This window comes from Rattus norvegicus, chromosome 6, assembly GCF_021556685.1.
Source record: "Rattus norvegicus strain SHRSP/BbbUtx chromosome 6, alternate assembly SHRSP_T2T, whole genome shotgun sequence".
In the NCBI taxonomy this organism is placed as follows: Eukaryota; Metazoa; Chordata; class Mammalia; order Rodentia; family Muridae; genus Rattus; species Rattus norvegicus.
Window position 1 is genome coordinate 13,370,988 of NC_141539.1, and position 21,684 is coordinate 13,392,671.

The 21,684-nt window shown below is 53.0% G+C and overlaps 2 protein-coding genes and 1 long non-coding RNA gene across 8 annotated transcripts in view; 1 reads left to right on the forward strand and 2 right to left on the reverse strand.

The window, feature by feature from the left end:
• Positions 1 to 2,270, forward strand: part of Stpg4 (sperm-tail PG-rich repeat containing 4) — a 40,431-nt gene extending 38,161 nt beyond the window's left edge. For 4 of the 5 annotated variants that reach the window (XM_087554633.1, XM_087554638.1, XM_087554635.1 and 1 more), the window contains one exon: positions 2,128 to 2,270. In XM_087554633.1, coding sequence (XP_087410759.1) covers positions 2,128 to 2,244 — 117 coding nt within the window. In that variant the 3' untranslated portion in view covers positions 2,245 to 2,270. The remainder of the gene's footprint in view (positions 1 to 2,127) is intronic. The other variant, NM_001163562.1, reaches the window with a different exon arrangement.
• Positions 1,257 to 6,167, reverse strand: LOC148005040 (uncharacterized). Its single transcript, XR_015622665.1, has 2 exons — positions 2,780 to 6,167; positions 1,257 to 2,689 (listed from the first exon to the last, which is right to left on the reverse strand). It is a non-coding gene; the product is annotated as an uncharacterized LOC148005040 (long non-coding RNA).
• A 3,983-nt stretch (positions 6,168 to 10,150) lies between these two features.
• The window catches only part of Ttc7a (tetratricopeptide repeat domain 7A), a 103,377-nt gene continuing 91,843 nt past the window's right edge, over positions 10,151 to 21,684 (reverse strand). For both annotated transcript variants that reach the window (NM_001100756.1, XM_087553660.1), the window contains one exon: positions 10,151 to 12,028. In NM_001100756.1, the coding sequence (NP_001094226.1) occupies positions 11,807 to 12,028 (222 nt within the window). In that variant the 3' untranslated portion in view covers positions 10,151 to 11,806. The remainder of the gene's footprint in view (positions 12,029 to 21,684) is intronic.

A 21,684-nucleotide genomic window follows, 5' to 3' on the forward strand; every position in this document is an offset into this window, starting at 1 on the left:
AGTGTTACCTGGCAATAGTGAAATTAGGGCTGGAGCATCCTAGCGGGTGTTTGCAAAGTCACAGTCAGCAGCCTTTGAGGGGTGGTTTTGTGTGTGCACCACCCCCAGTCTCTGTCTGTGGGCTAGCCTGCCAGGTCTACACACTCACATTGCAGCCCCATTAATAGCACTAATGAAGGCTTCCGCTTCCCTTGACGTGTGGCCAGGACTTGATTAGATTTCCAGGCTGCTCCTCTGCTTTTGGCCAAGCAAACATCCTGCCTGTAAAAGCAGCTGTTGTAGGCAGCTGATGTCATCTACCAGGCTGACTGCTCTGTTCCATGCTCAGAGTGATGCTGCTTCCACCCATGGCCTCTCGGTGACAGGATGAACAGCAAGGGAGGGCAGGCGTGTCCTCCAGGTAAGGACTGCGTTGGAGCCTACACGATGGCTGCGACCGGACGGCTGTGACCGGACGGAGCGCTGTCTGACTTGCCCGCCTACCAGGCAAAACCACTGGACAAATTGGTAGCTTGGCACCATACTGGGTCCTGGCACTAGGACTCAAACCCAGGCCTGCTGGATCCTGAAACCCTCGTCATCATGACTGTCCTCTTCCTCCTTCCTCTTTCTGTGCGTGTGTATGTGTATGTACGCGTGCGCACGTGTGTGTGTGTGTGTGTGTGTATGTGTGTACTGTGCATGTGTGTTCATGCACGAGTATACCTGTGCATGTGTAGGTCAGAAGACTGCATTGGGTGCCCATTTCTAGCATTCCCTACCTCATTCCTTTGAAGCACAGTGTCCCTGAGTGAATTTTTCAGCTAAGAAGGCAGCCAGCCAACCCTAGACGTCTGTCCATCTCGAGTTACGAGCACACTCACGGTCGTGATTGCCTTAGTCCATGGGTGCTGGGATCTCAACTCCGGCCCTCATGGGTGCCTAGCAAGTGCTCTTGACTGCTGGGCTGACTCCAGAGACCCCTTCTTCCTCACTTTTTAAAAGACAAAGACAGTTCGGTCTTGATCTTCCTGTTTCCTCCTAAGTGCTCTGATTACAAGGATGTACCACCACGCCAGAACCCCTGCCCTTAACCGCTACACTGAATGTGTGTGTATCCCTCATGGGAAGCAGTAACCAAGAGCTAAACTCTTGGTCTCAGGAAAGAACACGCACTTCTGCTTTAAAGTAAGACTTTGACCAATTACCTGACAAAACGCTTTGTTCAGGAATTTCCACAAAAACACATGATGTTTAACAATGAGTACTCAGGTCGGTTGGGTGGTGATGGCTCATGCCTTTAATCCAGCACTTGGGAGGCAGAGGCAGGCAGATCTCTATGTTCAAGGCCAGCCTGATCTACAGAGTGAGTTCCGGGACAAGCTGGGCTACACAGAGAGACTTCCTCTTTAAAAACAAAAACAAAAATAAAAACAAGAGGTACTCAAGCTAGCAAGATGGCTCAGGTTAAGAGCCCTTGCTGTTCTTGCAGGGGACAGATCAGGAGGCTCAGAACCACACACATGTGCACATACCCACACACGTGCACATACCCACACATGTGCATATACCCACACATGTGCACATACCCACACATGTGCATATACCCACACATGTGCACATACCCACACATGTGCACATACCCACACATGTGCATATACCCACAAGCATACACAGAAGAGGCTGACTGTGAGAGTTCATGGAGCCCACAAAGCAGGTTCAGACACACCTCCTCCCCTCATGGGAAGCAGCCTGGGCTTCTGATTTAGACATGCCATTGCAGAAGCCATCTCTCCAGCCACTTGCTGCTAGACTAGGGGCTAGACCAGTAGACCTGAGTACTACTCCTGACTAGTAGTTGGGAGGAAGATGGTGTCCTCTGTGACAAGAACTCCCTGGGCTAGTGCCACTAGGAGAAATTGTGCTCTGAGGTCTCAGGAGAGAGTGAACGTGCCCTCACCCCCTGCTGGTGTCAGCAGTCACTGGCTTTCCTGCCCTTGTCTTGGCACCTCCCAGTCTCACGGTGATCCCCAAGACATTCCTTCTCTCTCCCTTCAGGGAGTGTGTCAGCCTCAGCTCTTCTAGGAGTTAGACACAGGCACTTAGGGTGTCCATCTCATCACGCTCCACTTCTCTTGTCTGTTTCAGAAAACGCCAGGCCCAGGAGCGTATACATGTACAAGACAATTCCCCAGACAGTCTTCAACCATCGCCAAAATGGGTAGAGAACATAGCCTTTTCTTCAATAACACAATTGGCTTTTGAAATAAAACTATATTGGTGCCAAGTTACCTTGAGTTTTAGCACGTTCTTATGTTTAGAAAATGATCTTGCCTGTTTCTCACAGGGATGACCGATGAGGAAGAGCAGTTGCCCGGGTGACCATTATGTAGGGTCCTAGACAGTTGCTCTGCTTAATCCAAGAGTCCAGCCATCCCCAGGACTGGCCCACACTACCTTGTAGTGGTGTGCATGGCCCCAGTGTCTAGGCCATGTGCTGTGTGGCCTTGGCTTCTCCGGCTCCATCACACTAACGCTGGAAGCCTCCAGTTCCCCTGAAGACAGTGGGAAGGCTGCATCAAGCCACAGAGAGAGCTGACAAGCTCCCAAAAGGTAGCACTTTCTCTCTTCCAACTTCTCGAGAAGAACTCAACCATTATACGACAGCCGACATCCTGGCCAGAGATGGCTGCACATCTGACAGAGGTCTCTGGAAAGTACAAAGGAGCAGAAAGGCTCTATTGCCTGATGACATTGTGGTATAAGTTTGTGGTGACACCCATAAAAACAAAGCCATTACCCTGTCTGTTGTGCGCGAGCATGACACTGTTCTACAGGACTATTCTCTTGGGCAACGTGTCACCACCTTCTCCATACCGAGCCTCATTGACTCTTTTCTCCCATGGAGGGACGGGCCTGGTCATGGGACTCTTGCCTGGTGATCCATCCATCCACACTGCCCAACCAGCTTCTGCAATTCTGGCCTTGGCACATGGCCTCCGGGAGGAGCTTGGTCGTGAATAGGCTGGAAAAGACTAGGAAGTCATTATCTATGCGGCTTCAGGGGAGCCGTGACCCACGCTGCTTGCACACTTCCAGTGCGGGCTGCCCTAAGGGCACCCATGCACCAATGTCCAGAGTGAGCCCAGTGCACTTTAGAACTCTACCTCAGTTTGTCACTGAGGCCCTAGGGGAGGAGACATTGTGTCTTCCTCAGGAAGGAATTTTAGCCATAGATACAGCAGAGCTATCGTACAGAGCAAACGCTTGCCAGTAGATGGCTGTTATTTTACTGGTCTAATTATTGTGCTGTGGCTTTACTCCTTCACTGGCCATGCATCGTTTTCTCTGTTTAACCCATGTGTGTACACATGTGCATGTCTGTGGTGTGTGTGGGGGGGAGTTACACACGGGCCTTCATGTATGACAAGCACGTGTTTTATCGCCAAGCCTTGGCTTAGCTCATTTATCGTTATAGAGTGCATGCCTTCTACTTACAGATAAAAAGTGTATTATGGGGTAGACTCAGCAGCTGGAAGTGCTAGAATCCATGCATCAGCTGAGCATAGCAGTATGCACAGAATCTAGCACTGGGACAGACGGAAAGAGGCAGGGACAGACAGGTCCCAGGTTCACTAGTTAGTCTAGCGGAAACGACAATTTCCAGATTCAGGAGAAAATCTCTCAAAAGATGTTGTGCAGAATGGTAGAAAACACTCAAAGTGACCCATGGCCTCACATGCAGGCATGGGCCAGCGTTTCACATACACTGCTGCACACACATACATAAGCACCACACACATGCACAGCCCCGCAGTGTGCCTACCATGGTCACCCATAGCAGCCAGGAACATCCCGAGCATCCTCCGGCCTCTCACGTTCACTCTTGACTGCATCATTTTCCTGACTGAATCTTGTGCTCATCATGGCTCCAGAAGCCCGCACATAGAATTACATAGGTGTGCCATACATACATGCACATATATATCATATGACATATGACATCTAGCTTTCTGTTTGCATACAACAGCAAACTCAGTGAGTGCCCATGTCCCCATTAAGTTTTTGACTCCAAGTTAGTGAAATCTTGAGTATCTACCACGTGCTGGGTGCTGTGCTTGGTTGAGGGGCTTGTCACAGAGATGAAGGTCATGGGATTGAATTTGGAGGGTGCTAAGGGAACCAGGCTTGAGAAGGAGCCTAGGAAGCTTGGGGAGGTGGGCCAAGGACCTGTAGCAGATCCCTGGGGTCTGAGACCTTGAGTCTGTCCTTATGGGGGTGACAGTCGGAGTGTGAAGACCAACTCTCGTCTTTGAAAACATGCCAGTCACTGATGGTGTCCAGAAGAAGGCTGCGACCTGCCACACGTGTTCAGTGGAAGGCAGCAGAGCCAAGCTCCAACACATGCACATGGGAAGCCCAGACAGTACCCAAGGGACCCAGGAGCCTAGGGTGGACAGGGAGAAAGAAGAAGCCAGGCGGGGGCAAGCACAACCATCAGTGGTGTGCACATTTGCTGGGGGGCGGGGCAGAGAAAGAGTGCCCCTGCAAGAGTGAAGGGAGAGAGAGGCACGGGAGGGACACAGACGTCAGAAGGTCTAGAAGGTCGGACAGTGAGCCTCGCACAGCAGAAAGACCTCTCCCGGGCCCAGGACGATCACCAATTAGGTCCTGGGCCTCAGAGAGGAAGAACAGTCCAGGGGTTCAGCAAATACTTTATAAAAATTAAAAAACAAAACAAAACAAAACAAAAAACAAGAAAACTCCCAACTCCTTTGCTTTGATATATTTAAAAAGTAGAAAGGGTATTGTGTTCACTCTCTGGATTTAGAAGCCCCACTGCATGGCCTCCCTGTCTTCACCTTTGGGGAGGAAACTCCCCTCCCACTTGCAAAGCAATCCCGGGCTTGCGAATGTCAGCGTTTCTTGCCTGCTTGGGACAGACAGAGCGACAGGGCAGGAGTCTTGAGGTTTTCGTTTGTTTGTTTGTGACTTTTGTTTTGTTTTGGAAACAGGGGCTTACTGTATAGCCCTGACTGTTCTGAAACTTGTTTTGTAGAGCAGGCTGGCCTCAAACTCAGAGATCTACCTGCCTCTGCCTCCCTCGTGCTGGGATTAAAGGTGTGAGCCACCACTGCCACCCAGGAGTTCTATTCTTCAAATGGGCCAAAGTTCCTGTATGATAATTTTGAGATGAGGAAAGAGAGAATGGATAGACCTAGTTTGACATTGAGCTTGATGACAAAAAGAAAAAAAAACAACAACAACAAAAAACACTCAGAGGCAGAGGCAGACGGGCCTCAAGGCCAGCCTGGTCTGCAGAGCGAGTCCCAGGACAGCCAGGGCTACACAGAGAGACCCTGTCTTGAAAAAAAAAAAAAACCAAAAAGCATTGAGGTTGGGTTTGAGATCTGACATTGACACTTAGCAGCTAAGCTAAGAGCACGATATTCATAATATGACATGTCTGAGACTGACTTAGGAAGCCCTGTGTAGCCGCCACAAACCTCCCTGAATGGTCCCCACTCCATTTTAACCCATCTGAAATTCTCTAGGGTCTTAAGTAATCCGAACCCCTTTCTCCAGCTGCTGTGACTAGGGCTTCCCTAGGTCCTTGTTCCCCTGAGCAGCCCTCTCCTCCTCCCCACCCCAGCCTCCAGCTGTCTGTGAATTTGGCTCCAAACAAAGGGCTTATGCAAACCTTGACTGAAACCTCTCCCACTGTGTCCATGTGAAGTTTCCTCTTCATTAGGCAGAGGATGTCAAAAGTCACAGCACTGATGGCAGCCTGGCCTCTTTCTTACTTTCCCACTCCTGTCCGACCCTACTCTCTGGACCCACAGATGTAGATCCTATTCCAGTGCCTATGTGGCAGGCATGAACATTGTGGCTAAGGACCACAGGTTGCCTGAGTCTGTAGCATGCTAAATGTCACTTACTTATGGCTGTGTGTGTGTGTGTGTGTGTGTGTGTGTGTGTGTGTGTGTGTGTGTAGCTTATCAAGGCATCTGTCTGTGGACACTTGGATTGCTTCCACGGTTTAGCTTCTGTGAACACAAGTGTACAGATATCTCTTTTGAGGACTCAACTTCTAATTCTTTGGGGAATCCCAGTAGAGCCGAGAATTATAGAATATTTTAAATTTTTTACACTGCTGATAATGTCTTTGATTAGATTTTTAAATATTCATGACATAGTCTATTTTTCTGTTGTCCATACCTTTGTAGTCACACCCGGGAAGTCATCAGAATATGTGTTCTAAAGCTTTCCCCCTGCATTTTCTTCTAGGATTTTTAACATTTTAGTTTTTACATTTAGGTCTTTGATATTTACTCTTACTTAATTTTGAGAATGGTTTTAGGCAGGAGTCCAACTTCACTCCTTTGCATGTGGCTATCCAGTTTTCCCAGCCATGTTTGTTTGTCCTTTCCCTATTGAACGGTCTTGGTATCCTTTAGTCATTTGAAGGCTGGAGAGAAGACAAGCTGGGAGCACTGCATCAACAGTAAGACAGCGAATCTTTTGGTTTACAAGATTTACCGAAGTGTAGGAGTACAGGGCGGAGTCTCTACACACACTTACCCTCGGATGTGCACAACCAAGCACATGGTTTTGAAGGTGATGAGAGACTGATTGCGGAAGACTGGTGCATTCGAGCAAGGGGAAGGCCGAGTACTTGAGAAGAAGAGGGGATAGCATTCTGCACCTGGTTAGGTGTATGAATGTATGTGTGTGTGCATGAATGTGTGCGTGTGTGGGTGTGTGCATGTGTGTGCACGTGTGTGTGTGTATGAAGGTGTGTGAGAGTGTGTGTGTGTGAGTGTGTGTGTGTGTGTGTGTGTGTGTGTGTGTGTGTGTGCGTGCCTGTTCCCTTGCTCAAGGAACCACTGCTCTGGCTACATAGGGGTTGGGAGATGGGTGCCATGAAGCACCGTTCCCTTCTTGCTAGCCAGCCTGGTGACTCTGGTAGCAGTTTGGTGGCTTCTAGGTGCTCAAGGTCCCTGGACTGGTGTAGTCTTCCCGGGGATACTGTTAGAGATGTAACAGTATGGCACCAGTGTCCCATTATCCCCCTGCTGTGGCAATGAGAAGTTATTTGTGTCTCCGGCCCCAGAGCCCTTGAGCTGTTCGTGTCCTTAGAGAGTGGCAGAGGACATCGCACAGACCCTGTATTCTCAGGCTGTTATACAGCAGGCAAGTGTGGGCAGTACATGGTCTTTTCCTTGGGGACAGAGTCCCCCTACCAAGGCTGTGGACTACCAAAGGGCTGATTAGCAGTTGACTGTGAGCCCGGTGTCCTGTGCACAGCCCAGTGCTAGCACGGATATATGTAGGTGTGTCAGTGTGACTTTCATCCTAAGGGAAGACATAGGAGAGAGGCTCCCATCACTGCTCCACAGGCGATGACGACAAAGAGTAAGGTGGCTGTCCCTCCTGAGGGATCCATCCTGTACCATTAAACTGAAGGAAGGGCCTGAAGTGGAGCATCTCCAGAGGGACTGAATTCTAGTTACATAAGCTGCTATCTTTTGTGTCAAGGCAATGCCCATCCCCAAGGGAAGGCAGCCTATAGGACACCAAGTGATCCATACAAGCAGGCTCAAGACAGTCTTCTTGCTCATGAATCACCTGCTCTGTTACTTTGCAGAGGAGAAAACAGGTACAGAGAGGTTAAGCAGCTTGCTCAAGGCCACACAGCCAGTGCAATCACAAAGTCCCTGGCAGCAGACAGCAGGGACTCTGCAGGCACCTCCCTATACTCCCTAAATCCTCGGCTCAGCACTGTGGGGCTGGTCTCAGGCTGCCCAAGCCAGGGCAGAAAGAGTTAGCAGGTGGAGCGGACAAACGGGAGGCTTGTTTAAGGTGAGACTTCCTCAGGCCAAGAAAGATTTGCATGGTGATATATGACACTGGGCAAGGGAGCTTGCTAAACAGAGAGCTCTTTGGTACCCAAAGAGTTGGAGTGCTGGCAGCTGAGATTCCATTCATACTTGTTTCTGCAGATTAACACTGTTAAGACACACACAAGTGTGTGTGTGAGTGTGTAAGAGTGTGTCTGTGGATGTGAATGTGTCTGTGTGTGTGTATGTGAATGTGTGTGTGTCTGTGTGTGTATGTGAATGTGTGTGTATGTGTGTTTGTATGTGAATGTGTGTCTGTGTGTATGTGTGTATGTGAATGTGTGTGTGTCTGTATATGTGTGTGTATGTGAATGTGTGTGTATGTGAATGTGTGTGTCTGTGTGTATGTGTATGTGTCTGTGTGTGTGCATCTGTGTATGTGAATGTGTGTCTGTGTGTCTGTGTGTGTGTATGTGAATGCGTGTGTGTGTCTGTGTGTATGTGAGTGTGTGTGTATGTGTGTCTGTGTATGTGAATGTGTTTGTGTGTGTGCATCTGTGTATGTGTGTGTGTGCGTCTGTGTATGTGAATGTGTGTCTGTGTGTGTGTGAATGTGTGTCTGTGTGTGTATGTGAGTGTGTGTGTGTGTGTGTGTGTGTGTGTGTATGTGTGTGTGTGTCCAGTATGGTTCAGAAGATGGTGTGCGGGTTAGAGGGTCAGAGTGAGGGAGCACAGGGTGGCCCCATGTCTTGCTCCCAGACTTAAGCCCTTACACAGGCACAATGAGTTTCAGTACGAAGATGGCTTTCTCGTTCTCTAAAGAGGGCTTGTGGACAGTCTGTGGACCGGAACAGGGTGGGGTTGGGTGGAGATGTCAGGAAATGACAGGGTTCAGGGAGTCTCTACTGCCGGACCCTCCAACATTTGACTAGTTTCAGGTCTGCACGGCAACACTTTGCTGAATGGAAGACTGGGTCTCTGCCTTTTCCTGTAGCCTTCCCTAGTCTGGCAGACCCCACCATTGTGTCTACGACAGTCTTAACGGGGAGAACCGTGAGGGCTTGGATGTGTAACGAGTAATATGATACCAACTGTCAGTTACAGAATGTGTGTGCTGCCTGGGAAAGAGGCGACAGCTAAGGAAGCTGGCCCTTGGAGCTGGACGGAGCAGTACATGTCTAATCCCAGCACGTGGGAGGAGAGACAAGTGGATGGAGAATCCAAGGTGATCCTTGCTACATCCCGACTTCAAGCCACATGAAACTGCTTTGAAAACAAGTGGGGAGGGGCTAGGGATGCAGCTCCGTGGTAAAGGGACATTTCTTGCCATTCTGAAGGCAACACCACTTCCATGTAAGGGGAAAAGCAATCGAGCAAACGAACAAACTGGTCGGGCTCCCCACAAAGCCCTTCCTCCCTAGTCTCTCACTGTCAAGTCACACGGGCAAGGGTAGAGCAGGGCGCTGGCTGCCCTGGGAAGGGGAACAGCACAGGGCTCTGGACGAGACCAGCTCTGAATTTTGGGGGGCGTCACAGTATAGCTATTCTCAAAGTGTGGGGGCTGCCACTCTGGGAGTGTAGGAGGCAGTCCCTTGCAGGGGGGGGGGGCAGGCATGACGTAATAGGGCTTTTTGAAAAAAATTTGGTGCAAGGTCTGTAATAGACAACTTATATTTGTATAATTATACAATTATAATTACTAACTTATAATTACTTCCGATACACTGCCATAGGCTTCTTAGCACCAATCATCTCGCCATGATCTAAGCCATGGACGCCATAGAGTCATGCCATGCGACAGTTCTCACGTGGGAGGTTTATGGGGGAGCAGTGTACAGGGGCTGCCTCTGGGTGAGGGGGGGGAAGGAGAGGGCAAATCGAGGAGGGGGGCCTGGACTTTTATACGGGGATGTTGCACGTGTGACTCGTAGTCACATAGGAATGTGTCCCATCTTGGCAGCTAGTGATGACTTGTTCTGCTGTCATTAGGTCTCTGGGGCAGACGGTAGAAATGTCTGACTGCTAACACCCCCAGTCCCCGAGGTTTCCTAGTGGGCAGACTTATTTGAAAGACAGCCATAGGCCAGGCCCAGCCCCTGGACCAGTCCCAGACCCCTCTGCCTCCTCTGAGAACCTCCAGGCATTGCCCAAACTTCTAGTTGCACTGCTTCCCGACAAGACTCGACCTTCTTGGAAGCTGGGTGTCTTCTCTCTTCCTGACTCTGCTCCCCTCAGCCTTCCGGGTTTCTCCTCTGACATGGTCTCCTCTCCAGGGCTGGCATCACTACTCTATGCTGAGTACCAAGTAAATGAACACACTATTCAGACAGTCCCCTTTCCCCTTCACGGGTCTTTTATTCAATTTCTAAAGATATTGTGAAGTGCTGGGCCTGTCTCCCATGGCCTCCAAAGAGGTAATGCTAAGTCAGATGCATTTGCTGTCTTTCCCACCGCCAAGACCGACCACCAAGGTGTATGAGCAGTATCTGCTTTTTTTCTTAACTCTAAGAGAATGCCATAAAAATATAGATCTCTCGCATATATATATCTATATTTATATACACATAGACACATAGACCATTCAACCAAGGACTGAATATCCTCCCCTTGGCCTGTGGCTGTGGCTAGAAGGCACTGGCTCTCTGGGGACACGAGGAGACAAGCAGGGTAAGTCAGTACAAAGGAGCCCATCTCCAAGGGCTTTCTCCTTCCAAGGAAACTGTGGTTGGCCATGGGGCAGCTCTCAACCCTCCTGACACATTCTAATACAAGAGCAAGGTAGACCAGAAGGAGCTTCCACCCAGAGAGAGGGGAGACAGAAAGGCACTCTCTGCTAGGTGTGGGGGATGGCTTCCTGAGGGAGTTTCAAAACTAGAGTGCATGGCTGATGAGTCAGGAAGGGACATCTGCCCAGCGATGTGACAGAGCACAGGGCAAAGAAAGGCGAGGCAGTCAGGTCCCTCTTTCGTTTCTACCCAAGCATGGCCTCCATGGGAATCTGAGCAGGGAGCATGAAAGGCCAAGCGGGTGCTTTGGGTCACTCAGCAAAGTCTAAGGTGAAGACTGGGCAGTGGAAGATGAGGTGAACTGGGCTGGTGTCACTCACCCAAGTGGGCGGGGCCTGCACTGTAGGGAAAGCCTTGAAGGACTGTGCACTCAAGGTACTAGAAATGGCTAGGTCAGAGCCCTGTTTAATATTCCAAGGCCTGTCCCAGAGGCCCCTGGCAAGGGGCCCTCGGAGTTTACTGGCTGGGGCGTGTCTCTAGGGAGATGACCATGAACGTGTTTAGAGACCTGGCCTGACAAAATTCCCAAAGGCACTTGGTGGTGGTACATAGAACACACGTGTAGCCCCCACAAAGGAAACACCAGACAATCAACAGCGCTGATTCAGTCTGACAGGGCCCAGGAGACCACTGTCCTCCCTGTCTGAGACCTTAAGCTGTGGCTGTCCTCGGCAAGGCTGCAAGTTTGCACTGCCGGGAGACTGGTTGGGGGAATGTATCCGGGGTTCTCCAGCATGCCTGCTCACAGCTCTGTGAGGTCACTTAGATTCAAGCCAGTTTGTCTCCCAAGGCACAAAGAAAGGCATCCAGGAAAAGTCTGGCCAGCCGGAGGACGGCTGGCAAGCAAGTTCATCTCTATGGTACACAAACTCAAGACTGGTTCACTCCAAAGCAGGACGTCCAGGGGCTCAGGAGGCTGAGGACGGGTCTGGGCTCTAAGACACACCTTTTATCCGAAAGGAGCTCGGCAAAGTCAGCCTCTGGGGAGCAAGGCATTTGCTTTGGATGCAAATCTTGTCCACCCAGTTTCAGACAGGAGCTCAGGCCCATGTGGGCCTGCAGGGTGTGGAGTGTGGGGGAGAAGTGGCATGGGAGCCCGTGGAAGTGTTCACTAGTCATCTATTCCCTGAGGCCCCCACATCCGGATGGTGCCCTTCCCTGCCCCCCTGCCTGCGGACAGCCTGCAGCTGCTGCAGATGCTCACAGCTCTCTGGCGATGATGGAGAAGGGGAGCACAGGGCTGCTGGCCTCCAGCTCCAGCGCGGTGAGGAAGCAGTCAGCAGCAGCTTCATTGTGGCCTTGGTCCTGCAGCACCTCACCCAGGCCCTGCCATGCTTCGTGGTGGGTGCTCTGCCTTTCCACGGCATCCCGCAGCACCTTCTGGGCCAGGCTCTTGTGGCCCAGCCGACTCAAAATCAGCCCCTGGAGATGAAGCACAGGACCAGGTTAACTGGGCCACCCAGGCAGGGGGAGCTCAGTAACCAGGGCAGAGAAGTAATGTTTTGCTTCTGGACATCAGCCAGAGAGGCCCACAGACAAATGACCTTGGCCTTTACTCATGCAAAACCTATCTGTCCCTGCCCAAGCCCCACCTTAACCCTGTTACCGATAGGTTCCTCTTATCTTTCAAAGATGGGCCTTCAGGTCTAGACCTGATTCTGAGTGGCCCCCTGGGGGGAATTCTGAGCCTTTCATTCGCTCTTCTACAAATGGGGAAAAAAAAATATGTTTTATCAGGGCACGGCCTTCTAAGACCCGTGGCAGAAATGACTCAGTGGATGCAAAGCTGTCCAAGACAGCACCAGCTGGGAGCATGCAGCCCGCAGCGTGGGGCTGCCCCTCATCTCGGTGACAAAGAGGGGAAGAGTCTCTGCCTGCCTCGGCAGCCTGCCCTGGCAGGTGACAGGCACAGGAAGGAGAGGGTCAGGGTGTAGAGTAGTTGCTGAGAGAACGAGCTAGAAGGGGTTCAGGGATCAAAGACCCTAGATGCCTCAGGACAGGAGACAGGAGTACAGCTTGGTGGTTTAGCAGCTCAAAGGACAGTTGCAAAGAGTTGCAAGAGAACTAGAGGGAGTGCCAGGAATTCTCACAGCGGGGATGGGAAGTGAAACCGGCAGCCTTGAGCTTCCCCTTCCTCCACACTGGGGACAAGGGACAGGGTCCGGGCATGGGGAAGGCTTCAGGTTCCAGAAAGGCTGCTTTGTACCTCCCACTGACCTGTCACTTCGAAGGCACCCCAAGGTGCTGAGAAGTGAGCACTTCTCTTGTTCCGAAGAGTGGAGGTAAATCTCCAACTCCTTCCGACTTCCTGGGTAGGCAGGGGACCAGGATGGGGGGCAGGGAGCTGCCTTTGAGCTTGAAGCCCCCTCTTTGCAGCCCGCCCACTGACGGCCACGGACATTTTTAGCTGGGTTACTTTCCTCCTCCCCAAGCTCCCTAGAGTTAGGCCCTTGGTTGCTATGGAGACGCACCAGGAAAGATGTACACGGCTGACTTCAGAAGCCCTAAGAGAGCTTGGAACATGACCAATTAGGCAAGAAGGATGGTCCAGCGGAAGACTGGGAAAGGCTCCGTCTCCAGAGGTGCTGGCTGGAGGTCCTGGGGCCAGAAGCAGGGAGGCAAGACTGACTCCCAGCGTGGCGCCCTCCTACAACCCTAAGCTGGGGAACAGCAGGTGGGGGCAGGGAGTAGCAGTGTCACACGGGGTTTTGACCAGATGCACACAGCAGTGCTGACTCAGGGTTACCAGAACCAGGGGCAGGCAGTGTGTGTCTGGTCAGCAGTGCCCAGGCCACACAGTTCTGCCCACATGGCCAGGACAGGACCTTAAGTAGCTCACAATGGAATGGGGCCCGCAGGCTGGAGGCAAGGAAGTTTCTAGCTGATGGCTGCCAGAACCAAGATGAAATACCAAAAAAGGGAGCCCTGAAGCCTAGGAATGCCACTCACAGGGAGCAATTGAGGCTAGACCTGGCCAGCAGGCCTGGCGGAGGGGGTGGGTCTGCTCACTTCTTTCTCTGAGCTTCCTCTCTGGTTCTTCCTCCCACAGGAAGCTTTATTGGCAAGAAGAGTCCAAATCCTCTGTTCTCCAGCTGGGTCTAGTGATGCAAACCCATCAACCCAGCCTCTGGGGAGGCCGAGGCAGGGGGATGGCAAGTTGAAGGCCTGTCTAGGCTAGCCTGGGGAACTTAGTGCAACCACATCAAAATAGAGAGAGCAGGGGGTAGCTCAATGGTATGTTGTCACTTGCCTAGCGAGTGGGAGGCCTTACATTCAATCCCAGGATGACAGAGAAGGTGTGGGCGTTTGGGGCGCAGTCGGATGTGTCTGCTGGCTGAATGGGTGTCTCAGTAGAGGACAAAAGGCCAGGGCTAAGCAGCCAGAAGGCCTAGCTGGGACCCTAGCAAATGGCCACTGGTCTCTGAGCTGTGATATTCTCATTGGTAAACTGAGGGGTGGTGGTGGTAGGAGAGTCCTTCCTCACAGGGCTGCTGTGAATTCTGGAAGGATGGATCTGGAGAAGGCACAGCCTGACACACAGCAGGCAGCTTGCAACCTCTCTAGGAGGAGCACAGACAGGGGTGGGGCAGGGAGAGGCCAGCACTGGCCACTTCCTTAGAGGGAGGGAGATGGCAGGGTCCTCTGTTAGGAAGGGCTGTGCAGTGGGGCTGGCTTCATGTCCCCCTGCCCCAACATGCTGACCTTAGAACCTGAAAGAAGACACCGGGCCAGGCTGGGGTCAGGCTAAGGCCTGGAGGCCCAGGGCCTGTAACCGGATCTGTGGCCACCTGCCCCTGACACCAGCAGCACTTGTGTTTGGTAGCAACCCAGTGCTGTTTGCTGCCTGACAACTGGGTGGGACCCAAGTACAGGAAGATGCAAGGTGTCCCCTGCTGTCCCCAGCCTGGCGCTGTCCCCAGGGTCCATCAGCACCCTCTTGACTCTACTATAAGAACAGGTCTCCAGGGAGATGGCGAGAACACAGAACTGGTGTCTCAGTTCCAGCCACACATCCCTACGGAGTGCCCCCCACCCCCGCCTGTCCCTCATCTGCTGGAAGGGATCTAGTCCTGTGAAGAGGCCCATAGCTTCTGACCCTTCACTGTGGTGCCAGGACTGGACTGCCCATTCACAGGGATTTGGTAGCCATGCAAAAGTTATCTGTGACCATGGAAGACTAGTTGCAAGGCTCACTTGGGCTGGAAACAGCCATCACCAGGGCTTCTGGAAAGGACAGTACAATGTTCAAAGTCTCCAGAAGTCCCTCTTTCCTCAGCTCTCAGAGGGGCTTCGGCCCCGACTGATCTCTCAGGGCTCTGCTCTCCCAGGAAGCCCTTCCTGAGTTCAGCAAACCTCAAGACATCCCACCTCCACATCATATTTGGTCACTGTGGGGCTCTTGTGTACCTTACCTGACCTGTGCTCCATACGTGTGTGTGTGTGTGTGTGTGCCTGTGTCTGTGTCTCTATGTGTGTGTGTCTCTGTGTGTGAGTCTGTGTGTGTCTGTGTCTCTATGTGTGTGTCTCTGTGTGTGTGTCTGTGTTGTGTGTCTGTGTCTATGTGTGTGTGTCTCTGTGTGAGTCTGTGTGTGTGTCTGGGTGTGTGTGTATCTGTGTGTTGAGTCTGTGTGTGTGTGTCTGTGTCTCTATGTGTGTGTGTCTCTGTGTGTGGGTCTGTGTGTGTATCTGTGTGTCTATGTGTGTGTGTCTCTGTGTGTGAGTCTGTGTGTGTCTGTGTCTCTGTGTGTGTGTCTCTGTGTGAGTGTGTGTGTGTGAGTCTGTGTGTGTGTGTCTGTGTCTCTATGTGTGTGTGTCTGTGTGTGTGTATCTATGTGTGAGTCTGTGTCTCTATGTGTGTGTGTCTCTGTGTGTGTATCTGTGTGTGTGCGTATGAGAGGGAGGAGGGAGAGAGAGAGAGAGAGAGAGAGAGAGAGAGAGAGAGAGAGATTGATTTCCTTGCCAGTCTTTCTGCTCTAAGCAGGGCAGCAGCTCTCAACAGAAGCCAAGTGGGAGGGACCCCTGGCTCTGCCTTAAGGGCTTCCTGGGCTGACTGTTGCCTCAGGGAGCTCAGGAGGCCTACAAGGGCCCCAAAGCAGGTGGTCTGAGGGGCCTGTGGTTGCTGAGGTCTGGAGACTGAGGGTACAGGGCATTTCCTGTTAGGAGTTGTTTGTTGAGCTACAGGGTAGAACTGCCTGTAGCTAGGTATAGAGAGGAAGGAAGGGCCTTGCTGCCGGTTCTTATACTTAGCACCATCTCACCATCTCACTAGGCGTTCACTGACTGCAGAGGCACAGTGGGAAGGCCACATGGGTGTGTGGGGTTTTAGGGAGCCCACCCTGGGAAGTGGTACTTAGAGCCTCACCAGCTGTGGGCCAAGCTGAGTGCTCCTCCCACCCTTGCCCTAAGTATTTATAGAAGTTATGTAGGGAATTTTCTTCCTGAGCCCCAGGCACCTTCCTGGGATTCTGTAGTGGCCTTTGTGGCTGGGAGGCTGGGAATCCACTGGGAGGCTGCGGGAGCCACAGGCCCCTGGAGGCCATTTGAAGTCACTGGGACTTCGTGGAGGAGCCATTGCACTGGAGGTGGGGGATGGGGATGGGGATGGGGAGGGTCCTCTTCAGGCACACTTGGGGAGACTGCATGCTTCTAGGCCAGTGCTAGCTCCAGATTTGTTCAGGTATGTCACCCTCAACCTGTCCACCCAGACTGGGGACATACCGGTTCTAGAACACAGAGCTAGCTACAGCAGCCAGCCCGTTCTCCTTTCCCGCTGGAGGCAAAGGACGTAAGTCCTTCCAGATCCACCTACTGTCCAGTTGATAGGCCAGCCCCAGGTCTCTGGAAGAGGCCCTTGCTGAGAAGGCACCCAGAGTCACTAGACCAGCCTAGGAGGGGTCTTCTAGGGTACCAGTGGTTGTCACTCTTGTGTTACCAACCTATACCCATTCCTTTCTCTTCCTGGGGCTCTGGGATGCAGCACAAGGGTTGATTGGCTGGGGTTATCTGTCTTCCCAGGGGCATCTAGGGCTAAGAGGCCAAAAGCACTGGAGCGCCCATAGCAGGTCATATCTGGTGACTCTCTGGCTTACAGAGGACCAGGAAGTAGAAGCCCGACCTCTGGAGGAGGCTAGCCTTGACTCACCCTCTGGGGGCTGGGCCCTCCTAAGTCCTTGGGTAGAGCATGAGGCTCAGCTTTAGTGGAGAGATCATTTAAGGAACGGCCACTTAAGGAATGGGAGGCTTGTAGGACAGGGCGGCTAAGGGCCGCAGCCTGGGGCAACCTCCAGACAGTCTTTCCCATTCCTGGATTCTGGGGCCATCAAAGCATCTGTGCCCAACTGTCATCATGATGTGAACCTGTGCCCAGCCAGGCGATCTGGGCGGGATGAGAGGGAGAGTCTGCACTCTGGCCTGGCATTACCACCTAGGCGACACCCCCCCCCCCCACATCTGTGTGACACAAGGAGCATTCCCCCAGGGAGATATGGAAAGAAACTCACAACCAAATCATCTCATCTGGGGGTCAAATGGTCAGGACGGTTCCCCCGAATGAACCTGACTGGCAGATAGAAGCTTCAGACCATGGCTACCCCAAGTGCTCCCTTCAGAGTATCTCTCTCCCTCATCCTCCCCATCTCTCTCCTCATCCTCCCCATCTCTTATCCCCCATCCTCCCCATCTCTTATCCCACATCCTCCCCATCTCTTATCCCACATCCTCCCCATCTCTTATCCCACATCCTCCCCATCTCTTATCCCACATCCTCCCCATTTCTCTCCCCCATCTCTCTCCCTATCCTCCCCCCATATCACTCCCCCATCTTCCCAATCTCCCCCCACATCCTCCCCAATTCTCTCCCCCATCTTCCCCATCTCTTAGCCCATATCCTCCCCATTTCTCCCCCCCACATCCTCCCCATCTCTTCCTCCCACATCCCCCCTTCTCTCTCCCCTCATCCTCCCCATCTCTCCCCTCCACATCCTCCCCATCTCTCCCCTCCACATCCTCCCCATCTCTCCCCCCCACATCCTTCCCATTTCTCTCCCTATCTCTCCCCATCCTCCCCATCTCTCCCCATCTCTCCCTATCCTCCCCCCATATCACTCCCCCATCCTCCCAATCTCCCCCACATCCTCCCCAACTCTCTCCCCCACCTTCCCCATCTCTTAGCCCATATCCTCTCCATCTCTCCCCCCCACATCCTCCCCATCTCTCCCCTCCACATCCTCCCCATCTCTTCCCCCCACACCCTCCCCATCTCTCCCCCCCACATCCTCCCCATCTCTCCCCTCCACATCCTCCCCATCTCTTCCCCCCACACCCTCCCCATCTCTCCCCCCCACACCCTCCCCATCTCTCCCCCCCACATCCTCCCCATCTCTCCCCTCCACATCCTCCCCATCTCTTCCCCCCACACCCTCCCCATCTCTCCCCCCATCCTTCCCCATCTCTTCCCCCCACATCCTCCCCATCTCTCTCCCCTCATCCTTCCCCATCTCTCCCCTCCACATCCTCCCCATCTCTCCCCTCCACATCCTCCCCATCTCTCTCCCCTCATCCTCCCCATCTCTCCCCCCACATCCTCCCCATCTCTCTCCCCTCATCCTCCCCATCTCTCCCCCCCAAATCCTCCCCATCTCTCTCCCCCACATCCTCCCCATCTCTCCCCTCCGCATCCTCCCCATCTCTCTCCCCTCATCCTCCCCATCTCTCTCCCCTCATCCTCCCCATCTCTCCCCTCCACATCCTCCCCATCTCTCCCCCCCCACATCCTCCCCATCTCTCCCCCCCATCCTCCCCATCTCTTCACCCCACATCCTCCCCATCTCTCTCCCCTCATCCTCCCCATCTCTCCCCTCCACATTCTCCCCATCTCTCCCCTCCACATCCTCCCCATCTCTCCCCTCCACATCCTCCCCATCTCTCCCCCCCACATCCTCCCCATCTCTCCCCCCCACATCCTCCCCATCTCTCCCCCCCACATCCTCCCCATCTCTCCCCCCCACATCCTCCCCATCTCTCCCCCCCACATCCTCCCCCCTCCCCCCTCCCCCCACATCCTTCTCATTCTCGGCAAAGGCAAGACTTCTGGTCTTCCTGCTCCCCAGGTTGCCTGTGGTTCTCAAAGCCATCCACTGCAGCCCAGGTAACGAGCATCAAACCACATCAAACTGCTTTGGCTCCTGAGATCCAGGACACAGGCAGCAGAGGCAGATGGGTCTGGGCTGAGTCAGGGGCCCTGAGGCCTGGCTGCTCTGTGTGCCGTTGCTGTGTAGAACATTAGAGAAACTGCAGGGCACCGAGCTTTGCTCTTTGCCTCTCAGGACACTCACTCCTCTGTAATGTCCTCAGACAGATGGTGACCAGCCTGGCAGGGTCACAGCCCAGAGAGCGGGCCGGCAGAGCCAGCAGAGCACCTCACCAAAGCAGTCACCACAGCGCCTCTTCAGCGAGACAAGGCTGCAAACCCCTCTCCTCCCTCCATTCTCTGGGAGGCAGCCAGGCTTCCCTTAGCTAAGGTCAACATGGTACTCAGAGGGTCCCATGTCCTGAATACCAGTGCCTTGGCCACTCTTCTCTGGGGAATGGCAAAGGGCCTATGGGCTTAGTGCAGGGTCCCTACATCCCTCTGCAAACCTGGAGCAGCTGAGCATGGAGGAGGAGGCTCTGCTTCAAGGAGAACAAGGCTCGGCCGCTGGCCCATCACGCCACACTCAACTGCACTCCAGCAGCAACCCTATGCACGTGGCACAGCTACCCCAGTTCTACAGACAGGCATTCTGAACCTCTGAGAGACAAAGGACACTTGGCCAAGGTTAAACAGTGAACAAGGCAAAGGGGACCTCAAGTGCAGGTCAGGTGGGCTTGAAAGGCACACAACTTCAGTGCTCCCGAGCCGGCTCCTACACTGGGTAGTTAACCAGTGCTAGAGGAGGCCCAAAGGGAGCTCTGGCCTCACTGGCTCCTCAACTCCCTACTGACCATAAATGCTCCCTGTTTGTGCCAAAGCCCCCACCTCCTTACCATGCAGTGTGGCCCAACAGAAGTCTACCTGGCTGACGGTGGGGCTTGACCGGGGCTGATGCAGGACATTTTGTCACTACAGTGTCTCTTTCTCACAGCTTTCAGTTCATCTGAACCCGAAAACACACTTTGAAGTCACAAGGGTCCAAATTATAATTGGACCCTTGACATAAGGGGAAAAAACAAAAACAAAACCCTAGCCCATCCAGTGACACAAAGCCCAAGCTCTCTCATAACTTGTGGGTAGTCAAGGCTGGCCCCCTCTGTCTGTCACCTCTAGAATCTGGTACCGCTTCCGCAGGACTGGGATGGCTGGCTGGGTGGGGGTGTTATACAGGCCTTTATAACAAACCCCACCTCTCTGGCCGCAGAAACAAGTCCTACGGGACTCTGGGCACACCCGAGGGGCCCTACCTCGATCCCAGGCTAGGGTGGAAGGCATGAAAGGTTTCCATGGGGACACAGCCAGTTGTGGTTCCTGGTATGGTTGCTGTACACTGCTGTAATGACCAGATCCACGAGGAGAGTAGCTGAAGCCAGTCTATTCCAGGAGAAAGCGGAGGCAACAGTGCTGCCCCCACATTTCCAGGGCACATGGGAGAAGAGATGGCCTCAGAAACTGCACGCCTAGGAACTAGACTACGGGCCAAAGCTGCCCACTGTGGCTGTGGTGCCCTAGGAGAAGAGGTTCTGGGAGAACCTGCAGCTAATCCCCAGTGAGAGAGCAGAAGTCTGCACCTCCAGAGTACATCCCTGGAGAAGCAGGGCAGGCACTGCCCACAGATACCTTGCCTGTCCATGAACACCCAGTTAGCGCTGAGGGTCTCAGGAACAGTCAGAGAAGCATCTGCATCCTTACAGCCTAGGCAAGCCGGGGTGGGGGTGGGGGGGAGGAGGGAGTGAGCCATCTGTGGCTACAGCCTGATTCTTCGCTAGTGGAGCTCAAGGGCTGCAGAACGTGCTACCCCTAAATATGCCTCCCTGGCTATCCTGAGCTAACGACAACTGAACAAAAAAGGCTATCCTAAGCTAACGACAACTGAAAAGCAGCAGGCACAAGAAAACTCTGTCTTCTGCCTATTTGCCTAAGAGCAGTTAAATTCCCCTTTCAGCTCTATCAAGGGACAAAGGCTGGTTACAGGAAGCAAGTTCAGGTCCTTATGGGCCCCAGGACCACAGAATGCACACAGCGTCCACTAATGAGCCTCTGTCCACCAATAACTTCCCATTTGTCCTCAAATCTGTGTCCCTGGAGACTCGAGGTCCTCTTCTGCTGTTTCTCACCTCTCTGGATGTTTGTTTTCTGTTGAGGACTGTCTAGGGGGAGTCCCAGACTGCCTGCCTGGTAGATCCACTCATTTCCCATGAGCACTCACTCTCTCACGACCATTTGCCTTTACTGTGGCGGGGGTAACTGGCAGCAACTCAGAACGATGGAGGGAAAATGACCTCTTCATTATGCTGGGAAACTGAGTCAAGCTTCTTAGCCTCACGAACAACCAATGCCTACCCTGTTCAGGTGTCAGCATAGGAACACCCTCCTGGGGGAGCCCTCACTGACACGCTGTCCTTTGCCCGCTGTCTTGGCCCCTATAGTCCTTTTTTGTTGGGGGGTTTCCAGTGCTCCTCAGAAGTTCTGGGACAGAGATGTAGGGCAAGAACCTGGGGTCCCTTCCTGCCCTCCCTGAAGAGCAACACTTCTCCTCTGTGATGTTGTTAAAGACCCTGCTTGTCTACTCATGTACTGTGGGCAGGCAATGTCAGGCTTCCTGCTTAGATCCTTCTGACCACACACTGAGTCCCAAGGACTGCAGCTGAGAGGGTCTTAGGTGGTGGAGGGGGTGAGCCTGCCTGGCAGACACCTGTTCCTGTGATGTGATTTCCACACATAAACTACTGAGCGTGGCATAGGAGATGGCCTCTGGGACTGAGTCCTGGGTCATCTTGCTCTGGACTTGGCTGTGGGCACTGTAGAAGTTTGTTGTTGCTGTTGCTGTTGTTGGTGATGTGTGTGTGTGTGTGTGTGTGTGTGTGTGTGTGTGTGTGTGTGTGTG